Here is a 12,511-nt window from a genome sequence, read left to right as displayed (position 1 = left end):
TAACTTAGCATACTCAATGCAATCTTAGGCTGAAGCTGCATTCCACATTAGGCACAAAAAACTGGTGGAATAAAAGCTAAGTGGGTACGAATCATCTTCTCTTTCCGAAAGCTTGATTCCAATGAGCGCTGTTTTTCAAAAGTGAGACAAATTACAAATTAACTTGCAAATTAAAGAAAAAGGAAATCTCTATAAAAAACGTGAAGATAAATTTCTGGCTTTTGTTCGTTACTTTCTTAACGAATTAAAACTTCTTAGAATCAGCATTGCGCAGCAACCAAACTAAAACATTGGGCAGGAAATTCTTAAGTATGAACACAAACAAAAACATTATAGCAAAGATAATTTCTAACCGACGAAGAAGCCACTACGAGCAAAACAAAGTCAAGTGCCAAAACGGCAACACTGTTTCCTCAATTTAAGAAACACAACAATGCTTTATCAGAAAATTAAAGCATTGCGTAGACATTGGAGTGCACAGCTCAAAACGAGCATTGCGCAAAAAGCCTACTCTTTAAACCAAATGCCCGTCACAACAGAAAAACTTGAACACAAAAGTAATCAATTAAAATATCAGCCGTTTTTCAATTTAAAAACATCAATTTCCTCTACTGTAGCTTACGAAATTCTGCTAATTTAGCAAAGCTATTTTTTCGCGCTTATGTTGCTTCCCCTAATGAGCACAGCCAGTAAAATGTTTATGGAAAAAAGCAATGCACGAATTGTTTTTTGGAAAATTATTGAAATCAGCGACATTTTTCAAAAGTGAAACTAACCATTAATTATAAGTTAAATATCTCTCAAGTTAAATATCATCTAAATATCGCTCATGTTCGTAACAATTTGAACTGTAAAATTCACAGAAATTCAGAGGTTTCTACAGCAGTCAAACCGATGCTTCGAGTACGAACTACCGAAAAAGCACAAAATCACAAACAAAAATCTTTACAGCAAACATTTTTATACACTACAGTTAAATTATAAAACAGGGCAATATCCGATTACTCATAAATCATTGGGTAGACATTTGAGTGCAAAGCACAAAACGAGCAATCCACTAAAATTGAATGCTTCCAAATGCCTGTCACCAGAAAAACTTAAGTATAAAGCTAGAACCATTTCGAAAAGCAGCAGTTTTTCAAAAGAAAGCCAACGTCACTCTCCTCGCCAGAGCATGAAAAATCTAAAGGACCAAAAATGTTACGATATAACAAGCCAGTAAACGCAAACAATCAAATCGCAGTCACAACTGTTTTTTTAATTTAAAATACAGCAATTCATTATCATAAAACTCTAAAAATTATGGTATAGACATTTGAGTGCACAGCTGGAAACAAGTACTGCACTTAAAGTCTACGCTTCAAACCAAATGACTGTCATCGCAAAAAAAATTAATAACAAAGCTAGAATCAATCAAAACATCAATCACTTCGACTGTAGCGCAACTTCCTCCATAATTTAGCATAGACATCTCGCTCTCGCCCTGAAGGTTTTTCCATATGATGCACAGTAAATGTCAATTAAATAGTGGAAACTTAGGAAGAACTGTCTCATTTTTCGAGCGCTTTATTCCTATCAGCGTCCCTTTTATCAGTAGTGGAACTGATCACCCACAGAATACATGCCGGGAATGGGCCAAGTAATTGTATTTCAAAAAGAAGAGCAGATTTCTTTAATTCAACAATGAGCATGAAAACTTCAATTGAGGAAAAATGAACTCATGAATTTCATAGAAAAGTTTTATATCTAAACTTAATGGTCTCCTGCTTTACCAGGTAACACTTTTCATTCTGCGTATTTTCAGAGGTTCCCCTAACGCCAAGAGGATGTTTACAACGACTGCATTTTACCAAATCTCTGAATCGGCCATTGTTCTTCTCGGGCACCGTAACAGTGGTGCCATTTTCGCTTTTTGCAAATGTCAAAACTTGCAATCCCAAAGGTCCAACTCTGCAATCTGAGTCAAACACTCGTCTGCTACAATTGACACAATGGTATGCACCACCTTTGTCGCTCTTGAAACTGTTTACTTGGTCCTTGATTTTGAAATTCTGCTTGTCGTCCAATCTATCAAATTGATCTTGCGTCACTGATAAGAATTTTGTTTTGAACTTAGCCATCAATTCCGTTTCGATTAATCTACATTGATTTCTTAACCCGCTGATATTTGGTTAAAATGTTGTTTTACATTAGAACTCAAAAATTTTGATAAAGGATCTTACATTTTCACAAGTATCAAGTACTACAAGAAAAAAAATTCTGATAACCTTTTTTAAAGAGCGAGGTCAAGAAAATTGAGATGGATAGTGGCATGGGAACCTAATACCTCCAACAATTGTTCCTCAATATATTAAGTCTCCAAATAAATTTGGTAAGCAGCATAATTAGCACAAAACGAGCAATCCACTAAAATTGAATGCTTCCAAATGCCTGTCACCAGTATAAAGCTAGAACCATTTAGAAAAGCAGCAGTTTTTCAAAAGAAAGCCAACGTCACTCTCCTCGCCAGAGCATGAAAAATCTAAAGGACCAAGAATGTTACGATATAACAAGCCAGTAAACGCAAAACAGTAGTCAAATCGCAGTCACAACTGTTTTTTTTTAATTTAAAATACAGCAATTCATTATCATAAAACTCTAAAAATCATGGTATAGACATTTGAGTGCACAGCTGGAAACAAGTACTGCACTTAAAGTCTGAAATTCTGCTCGTCGTCCAATCTATCAAATTGATCTTGCGTCACTGATAGGATTTTGTTTTGAACTTAGCCATCAATTCCGTTTAGATTAATCTACATTGATTTCTTAACCCGCTGATATTTGGTTAAAATGCTGTTTTACATTAGAACTCAAAAATTTTGATAATGGATCTTACATTTTCACAAGTATCAAGTACTACAAGAAAAAAAATTCTGATAACCTTTTTAAAGAGCGAGGCCAAGAAAATTGAGATGGATAGTGGCATGGGAACCTAATACCTCCAACAGTTGTTCTTCAATATATTAAGTCTCCAAATAAATTTGGTAAGCAGCATAATTAGAGATCAGTAAGGCTCTAAGAGAACCGCAGAGCAACTTAATGTCCTCGGATTTTATCAGTTTATTCAGCAAAAAAACATTAAGTGGAAAGTCAAACTCAAAGCAAATGTATTAAACACGAAACTGCCGCTTGATCAGGAAAACACTTATTCTAAAAATCGCCCTCCGTAAAAACAATAAGGCTTAACCAAAAAAAAGCAAAGATGAAGCACGAACAGATTAAGTTAAAAAGCTTTTTGAAAAACTTATTTCCTAATAACAAGGCCGATTGACTACATTATCGTTTGTTTCAATTTTGTAGTAGTACCAAAAAGAGTCGCATTTTCCACAGGTGGGTTTGACAAATGCAAAGACAAAATTACAAAATGTCGTTATCTGGGAGTCAAATTGATTCAAACCTAACCTTTGAAAATCACCTGAGCTCAGTTTTAAGCAAAATGGCTACTGCAATTCGTTCTTTGTATCTTGTAGGAAATCAAATTTCTTTGAAAGTAAGAATTGATGTTTTCAAGTCAGTTGTACTCTCTCATCTTTCTTTCAGTGGAGTATTACAGCAAAAGACATAATTCGCATAAACAGGCAAATTAACTGGGGAATAAAAGTATTATTTTCGACAAAAAATTGACCACTCCATTGATCTTCTCATTAAGAATTGTATCCTGACAGCCAAATTCATTATCTCAAAACTTAGCCTAATGAAGCTAAAAACAGATATAAGACACAGCGAAACATCCGAAATTTTTAAAATGTTTACTAATCGCCATAACGCTAGACAGAACAACAGAACAAATCAAATTATTATAAAAAAGGGAACGAAAACAAAGTGGAGTAACATATCTTTGATCTTGAAAAGCGTTCAAAAATGGAACAAATTACCCTCTTCAATAGGAACTTTTAACAGAAAAACAAGCTTTAAAAAAGTTTTAACCGAGTTTTTGTTTGATCAGCACAAGAAAGTACCCGCTAATAGACAAATAGGAGCCTTCAAATCCAATTTTTACCTATGAGAACGAACAGCCAATATTTTAAGATTATTATATCAATAACAATACTGATTAATTTGACATTTTAAAGCATGTCGATATCTAACCTTAGGGTTATATTCTGAGTAATTTACATGTTTCAACAAAAAAAAGATCAGTTAGACGAACCTTGACATTTTGTTGTTGCTTATTCCTCCGTACAAGGCAATAACTAATTGCTAGATCCCCTATTTTAGGGACTGAAAATACAAAACTCGGGAGAGATGCTGGCTCGATGTATCGAAAAAGCGCAATTTTAAGGGTTGGTTGTCTTCTAATTTTTACTTTTATTTTTACTGTATTGATAAAATATTGCAATGTTGGACTAAAGTTATGTGAACTAAAAGGCAATCATAAGTCGAGATTTGACGGCAGTTGCACCCGGTGGTGGCCTCAAATTTTGGCAAGATTCAGAACTAACTTTTTTCGACATAGGTTCTGTATCATGACGTGGATAAAATACTACGCTGCCATTGCGTTGAATTTTTTTTTTACCTAAAACCACAAAAAAATCATATGTACCTCAACTTCCTCTGTGAAATTGCATGCGCATACTCGAAATATTAACGCCAATCAACTGTTTGCTCAGTTGGGTCGGTTCTCATATTTTTCGTTAGCAGTGGTTTCAATAAATTGAGCAAACAAACTCCGTTTTACTTTCTGGAAAATTCTACACTCAAATCTATATTGTGAGACCAGTATAATGCTATTTCCAATCTTGGGTGCTTGCAACATGGTTTCTATTTTTTTCAATAACTTTAATTTGCTTCATGGTTTACCATTATTTAAGAAACATTATTTCCGAAGCTGCACACCCAAGAATTTTCCGCAGGAGCTTGACCATTTGTTTGCTCAATGGATACCGCACAGTATCCTAGACCACATTGAATCATAGTTTTTATTGCCTTTATTAGCAGCAAAATTGTGGCCTCATGATTTTAACTTTTTGATTTGTTCTGTATAGCATACATGTCGATTTCAACTGAAACGGAATTGACCAGACCTTGTCACAATTTGGTACGTCGACCACACTACCAGGTCGCATGTATAAATCACTAGTTTGCATACCGAGGGAAGATATTGACTGGTCATTGAACTCCTCCATTGACGCTTCGCTGATCCTAGGAACTTTAATGGGCGGACAGTAGAGAGTGGTTTCTCCAGTTGAAATGTAAAAAGGTTCGCTGACATAGTTCGACTCAAACATAGACTGCGTTACGCTTGTTCTCGTAGAGCTTATAATTGGCTCCATCGAGAACTCGGAGAGAAAATCATCATTTGACGAATTTGTTTCTCCTGCTTTGAACGAAAACATTATAGGTAGCAGTTCAATTATGCTAAGGTCTGCAAATGACAGAGATGACAAATGATTAAATCAATTCTTCATTAGCTGGAACTAAAAGACTTAAAAGCTTTGTTTCTGAGTTAAAGTCACGTCTTCTTTTGTCCCATCTTTGTTCTGAGAGTTTTGGAATTGTCCCTTCTGTTGGTTCCTGTATTTTGAACGGCAAATGTGATCACGATGTCTTGATATTCTCGGCTGCTTCAACAAATTACCATTTAACCTATTGATTACAATATTCCGACTGACAACGGAAAATTGCTTCAAACGAGAGCTCAATATAACTATCAAATTTGAAGAATAAATGATGTGATAGATGAAGAAAGAATTTCACAAAAGAAAGGCAGGGAACTAAAACATTTAAACAACTTAGAAGATAAGTTTGAGGGGAATGAAAGACGATGAAGTCCCACATCAACATTTACACTCGCGAGCACTCGAATCAATTATTTTATCAACTGCAGTGAAATCTAACCTAGAAAAGAATGATTATCTTGAACCATACCGCAGATTCGCTTATCGTTTAAAGCAATTGAAAATCAATTTTTCATGACAGCCGTTTTTGGTATCGCATGACCACTCTGCAAAGTTGACACTTGCAGCGTGCTAGAAACACTATAAGGCCAAACACTATTGTGCTGACTAGGATCAAATCCATTGAATTTCTGTCGACCATCTGGCAGTTTATAGAGCATTGCATAATATCGTAATGGAAAACCATGATGAGGTAGCTGAGACAAACAGCCGTTAAATGAGTAGAACACCCATCATCTGTTAACTCTTCCATCAGAAGCCTCCTTTGAACACCTTTGGGCTCCACGGGCATAAAGCAGCCACTACCATCTTGCGTGCGTCTTAAATAATCGGCCAGCTCTGGCTTGTAGAAGCGCTTGTCGCCAGTTAGAAGGCCAACAACCCCAATTTCTGCAACCAGGTCTTTCGAAACTGTGTAACGTAAAAAGTCCCTGTTCTTCAAATGTTGTTCGAACTCATCTTCCATTATATCTGTCAAAGCATCAATATGGTTGTCAATTTTCGACTTGTAAGAATTTTTACAGATGTACTTAACAAGCAGTAAATACAAAATGCTATGCGTTATTCTATAGCCGCTAGGACGTTTTGTCTCAATTTTTGTATTGAAGTCGAAGCAAGAATTTGCCTGTTCGAGGTCGATACAGTCATCCGCGTTATTCAACAATTCCTGGTAACAATCGTCTTCTCGCTCTTCGTTTAGGTAATCATCTGAAGGAAGATTCATACCCTCCCTACTACTAACTTCATATCTGGGATCACTCAAACGAGATGGCAAGGTCCAGTTTACTTTGAACAGTCGCCATAAGCTACTGTCGCGTTCACTCGATTTTCTGATCTGTTCAGTGCTTCTGTCCAAAAGACGATCGTTGACTACGCGCATCAACACGATGTCCGGGTGGTTCATACAACAGTCGGGAGTTTGCAAGAAAACTCGAGATAGTAAAAATGGTGCAAATAACAGATCAGCAGTAACCTTTGGCTGCATGAGCTCAATGAATCTGATCGCAGAACTGATAACTTCAAAATTTTCGGTAATTTCTGACATGCATCTGCAACTGTTGAGTTCGTCATTGCACCACACTAGTGCTAATAACAATACTGGGCAAATTTGGACGCACGTTGAAATTTGATTCATTGTTACGAATTGACCAATTTTATTACTGCTTTCATGCCATTGTGGACACGTGCTGCTAACACGTGACACAAATTTTCAAAACAAACCAAACACCATTGTAACTGTCTTGAAGCTTTTTTCGCTTCCTTAAAAAAACTGGTTCATAACCTTACTGGCACCAACTGCCAGTTGAACATCAATTCATGATGTCATCTGCCACCATTTTGCACCATATTAGCACAAGTTTATACAATCAATTAATTATGAATTCCAAGTCATGGCTGTTTTTGCCTGCCGATAGAATCATTGCCATTTTCATTGCTGACTTTTGATCATATAACTCACCCTGAAAACAATCAAAATTGTAGCTGATCACTTAAACTCTACTCACAAGTTCGATCACTTAATTTTTGCCTTTGACTCCTTGCGTTCATCACCACATGATACATAATGACTACGAAAAAAATAACATGTATCGAGCATGAAGACTCAGACTCAAATAAAACTTATAAAATATTCACTATCTATTAATAGAATGAACTCAATTCTGATTGGACAAAAATGTAAATAAAAAGTATAAATACGAAATGCATAACACGAATTATTCATTCATTCTTCAATTGATTCTTGCGAAACTTAGTGCTATTTTCCAACCTCAGAACTTGTGAAATTTTCTCATCTTAGCAGAATACCGGACGCTTGCGAACCTAAACACTTAGAAAAATATTTGAAAAGGAAACATAAAAACGGTACACGGAACCTAAATATTAGTAGGAAACTCCTACCAGAATAGCTTTACAGAGAGCTATCATATGGCGACAGAGATCAAGAGCGTCATTCTGCAACACTAAAGAAACGGAATCAGAGAAAAATCATCACAGCTGAATCTTCATAAAAAAAAAGAAACAATTGTCTCAAAATTCATGTTTATCTCAAATTAATGTTTATTCTTTTGGGAAATTTATCACTCAAAAACAAGCAAATTCTGGATGCCGTTTTACAACTCCCCAATGTCAAAATTGTTCCATCGATCTCCAAGAGGTATGGAATATTCATTATTAAAAATAAATCAAACTCATTAAAACTTAAACTCCAAGAAGGTGATATACACGAACTTATAGAAGCTAATACAGGAAAAACCAACTTAATCACCTCACAAAAACCAATACGCCAGACCTGCCCACTTTGTCGATTGAAAACAAACGGACAAGATCAACAGGAGAATTGTTCCTTTCACTCATAAATAACAACAACAGATATGGCCGCGCCGCACCCACCACACGTATCGCTCAAACGTTTTGCCGGACTACCCAACGAAAACTGGGACCAATTTGAAGGTCTTTTGAGAGCAAGCATAGCAGTTGCCAGAATTCCGGCGGATCACAACCAACAAGCCCGATACCTACATTTACACCTCGACGGAAACGCATTAAACTATTATCTACGCTTACCAGAAAACACACGAAACGACCTTGATGACGCATTAGAACAGTTACGCAACCGCTACTCAGGCCCAGACCAACGGCGTAATTTTGAGTTAGACTTACAGAGCAGAAAATTTGATCCCGTGAAGGAACAACCAGACGATTTTCTAACTGACTTACAGCGGCTTGCCAACTTAGCAATCGTCGATGACGTTGGTGCCGGAATTGACCGCAATGACGAGCGCACAAGAAGAATCCGAGAACAATTTATACAGGGAATGCCCTTCAAATACAAAAAAGTTCTTCTCAGAGAATTGGACAATGTCGGAGTAAACGACTTATGCTCCATAGTCAAAAGACGACTTCGAATAGACCAATTAAACCCAGAGCCAGCACACACCACAGCCTTCAACTCACTAACAAGCTCCCAAAACTCTGCTTTTAACCAAGCGGTCGAAAACATAATGGCAGCAGGAATAGCTTCAATTCAGGCATCAGTCTCACAAACAACGCCACCAAGATGGCCGAACACCACCCAGAATAAATTTAACAAGCCTTTCACAAACTACAACAGAAATAACACAGCATACAGAACGCCAAACCAAAATAGAAGCTTCTCAGGTTATCATAACCGCCCTTTCTATCGAGGTAGAGGAAGAGGTACAAACGCGATAAGCAGATACAACAACCAAAGTCAACAATACAACCAGCGACAACGATCTCCCACGCCAATGCGAACTTTTTGCAGGATATGCGCAAGCAACGAGCATACCGCACGTGATTGCACTCAGAGGCAACCACCTTATCGCGACGCAACAATGCCATTCAACCAACAGCCAAAAAACTGAATAACCTGCATGCTTTTCTACAAAAAATTTCTTACTGTACAACTAGCTATAACGAAAACGTCTTTCTAATTCCTATTCAATTAGGCTCAATTACAATGAAAGCGATAGCTGACACTGGAGCATTTAGTAGCGCTATGTCACAAAAACATTTTGATAAAATCTACAATCATCTAACGCAAAAACCCATAAAAAAGGCACCACCGGAAATTACGGTCTCCACAGCGTTTATGCATCAGTCTCAAATCTTATTCACGACAAAACTAACATTCAAAATTGGCCATTTAGAACTCACAGAGGACTTTATGGTTTTTGAGAAACTCTCAGGCATATTACTTGGATTCCCCTTTTTCGACAAAAATGAAATAACAATCGACGCCCACAACCGCTATCTACATTTCCCTGATTTCACATTTCAGCTGAATTTGATGCAGACAGCAGGCTCAAAAACATCAAAACGATTCAATAATAAGCGTAAAATTTATCTAAAAACAACCACTCGAGTTATCATTAACCCCGGCGAACAGAAAATGATTGAACTCATGCCCTATCAACCATTAGAAGCAGATCACCAAATTGGAATAGTAGAGCCCACAACAAAATTCGAAAACATAGGAGTTTGCCACACGAGTACGATAAACAGAATGCTAAAGGACAAACCAATTCAACTAATGGCTATCAACACAACGGAAGTACCGATCACAATCGAAAGAAACACACTACCTGCAACCTTCACGATAATCACACCCGAACAAGCTCGCTATCTTATCCCATTAGAGCCCAAGTTGCTGGAAACAAATAATTTCTCAAAGACAACAAAAACCATATCGAAACATATTGAGAAAGTAGCGAAGGGCCAGCTAAATCACATCACAATTAACCACAACGCAAAATATTGGTTCCCAACCCCAGAGACAACTGAAGATCCATCCAAACTCACAGGACTAGAAAAACGGATTTACGAAGAACTCATTCGCTTCAAGAAGAGAGAGTCCATTCGACCACTGGATAATGCAGAGGACCGAAAAATATTCTTGGAATCCTTTAACTGGCACGGAAGGGTCCTAACAGACGACGAAAAGAAGAAGACAGAGGATCTCTTATTGGAATTCAACGATATATTTACAAGACATCGCCTTGACATTGGCTACACCTCAAAATTCTCAGTAAAACTGACGCCTGATACTGATAGACCAGTATATTCAAAAAACCAAAGAGTTTCCATCCACCTCAAAGACGATCTCCTAGTAGAACTCGCCTTATTACAATACTACGGCGTGATTACAACGTTGCCATTCAGTAGATATTCATCACCAATCTTTGCAAAAAGAAAACCGAATGGCAAACTACGAATATTAATAGATCTGCGTAAAATCAACCACTTGATTCGAAATGACTATAACAACAACAATTTCCCAATAGCAACACTGGCTGACGCAGGAAGCCATCTTGCAGGCAAAAAGCTCTTTTGCAAAATGGATGGAAGCCACGGATACTACTCCGTGCCAATGGCCGACGAGCAATCCATTCAACTGCTCGCTTTCAATTTTGCATCGCGAACTTACGCATTTAAAAGATTAGCACAAGGACTGAGCAGAAGTGTTAGCGCATTCAGCTCATTCATGCGACAGAATCTTGACCCCGTAATTACCGCTGACAAATGTTTTCAATACGTAGACGATATTGGAATAGGTGCTCATGATCTCCCAGATATGCTGGAAAAACTATCAGCAGTCTTTACGTGCATCAGAGAATCAGGAATGAAGCTAGCTACAGATAAATGCGCCTTTGGTTTGAAGGAAATTCAGTTCTTGGGGAACACGATAACTTCAGAGGGTTTGACCCCCATCAAACAGAAAATCGCGACGTTTCTCAGAACATTCAAGATGCCGAAAAATGTTAAGCAAACAAAAAGAATGATCGGTTTCTTCAATTTTTACAAAGCCTTCATACCAGAGCTCGGAGAAAAGCTGCTTCCTTTTTACAGATTACTTAAGAAAGAAACAGACTTTGAAATAAGAGAGGAACACACCATAATGCTAAAGAAACTGACACAAGATCTACAATCAGCCTGTGAAATATCACTGAGGCTACCGATGACCAATAGACAATATGTCATTATGGCCGATGCATCATTCTATGCTGCTGGATTTGTATTAATGATCGAGGATTACACCCAAACGGCAAACGGAACGTCTGAACACAAAATTTATGCACCTGTAAGTTTTGGATCACGTATTTTCAAACCAAATCAACTCAAGATGTCAATCTACGCGAAAGAATTTCTTGCTGTTCATTTTGCCCTTGATATGTTTGCAAACATCCTTTGGGGATGCGAGAAACCAGTACTAGTCCTGACAGACAACAGAGCTGTCACCAGATTCTTTCAAACAAAGATCATTCCACCAACGCTGTGGAACGCATTAGATCACGTATTGAGTTTTGACATAATACTAGGACATATCCCTGGAAAAGCCAACCTCGCGGCAGATTACCTCTCAAGGATACACATAAACCCGAAGGAGAAACTCACACTTCGCATCAACTCGAAGATACCAATCAGTGAAGTCCAAATTGACACTACCGCCGAAGTCCCGGACAACTCAATTAATACACTCCTGCACGAAACATCCAAGGAAAACACTAGGAAACACTATCTTTTTCAGACCGTCAACGAAACAGACCAAACAGAAATCATTGAGGAGGTTCATATTCAACAAATAAAACCGGCGCAGCTCCAGGCAATACACGAACACAATCCAATGGACGACTTTGATACAACCGGTCACTCGCCACTGAATCTAAGAGCCGAACAACAAAAAGACTCAGACATCAAAAGAGTTATCCTTTGGTTCGAAAGAGGCCCACCAACAACCGCCCAATATCTCTCAGCAGACTTGAAAAAGTACCTGAAACAATACCCAAGACTCGCTATGTTTGACGGAGTGCTACACAGAAAGTTCTACAATCACACGGGCAACAGCTTCATCAAACAATACTGTGTTCCAATTCACTTGCAAAAAGAAGTACTCTTCCGCATCCACAACAGTGTCTGGAGCGGACATAAAGGTGTGTCGCGTACCATAGCCGAATTTCGGAAGCGGTTCTATTTCCCCAATTTCACCGAAACACTAACTGACTACATCAGAAACTGCGTGACTTGTTTACAAACTAAACCTAGTCCCACAGCAG

General features: G+C 37.8%; 1 protein-coding gene across 2 annotated transcripts; it reads right to left on the bottom strand.

The window, feature by feature from the left end:
* Positions 1–1,184: 1,184 nt before the first annotated feature.
* Positions 1,185–7,896, bottom strand: LOC142339297 (uncharacterized). Of its 2 annotated transcripts, none has more exons than XM_075389233.1 (2): positions 5,064–7,896; positions 1,185–2,111 (listed from the first exon to the last, which is right to left on the bottom strand). In XM_075389233.1, exon 1 carries the CDS (start codon positions 7,069–7,071, stop codon positions 5,950–5,952), a length of 1,122 nt encoding a protein of 373 aa, XP_075245348.1. In that variant the 5' UTR covers positions 7,072–7,896; the 3' UTR covers positions 1,185–2,111; positions 5,064–5,949. The 2 variants fall into 2 exon arrangements, with proteins under 2 accessions (XP_075245348.1, XP_075245357.1); XM_075389242.1 differs by having other exon boundaries at positions 1,185–2,089.
* Between the last annotated feature and the right edge of the window lie 4,615 nt (positions 7,897–12,511).

This window comes from Convolutriloba macropyga, chromosome 1 (genome assembly GCF_964194025.1).
Source record: "Convolutriloba macropyga chromosome 1, txConMacr16.3, whole genome shotgun sequence".
Lineage (NCBI taxonomy): Eukaryota > Metazoa > Xenacoelomorpha > Acoela > Convolutidae > Convolutriloba > Convolutriloba macropyga.
Note: the sequence above shows the minus strand (reverse complement) of the source record. Positions and strands in the feature narration are given on the sequence as shown.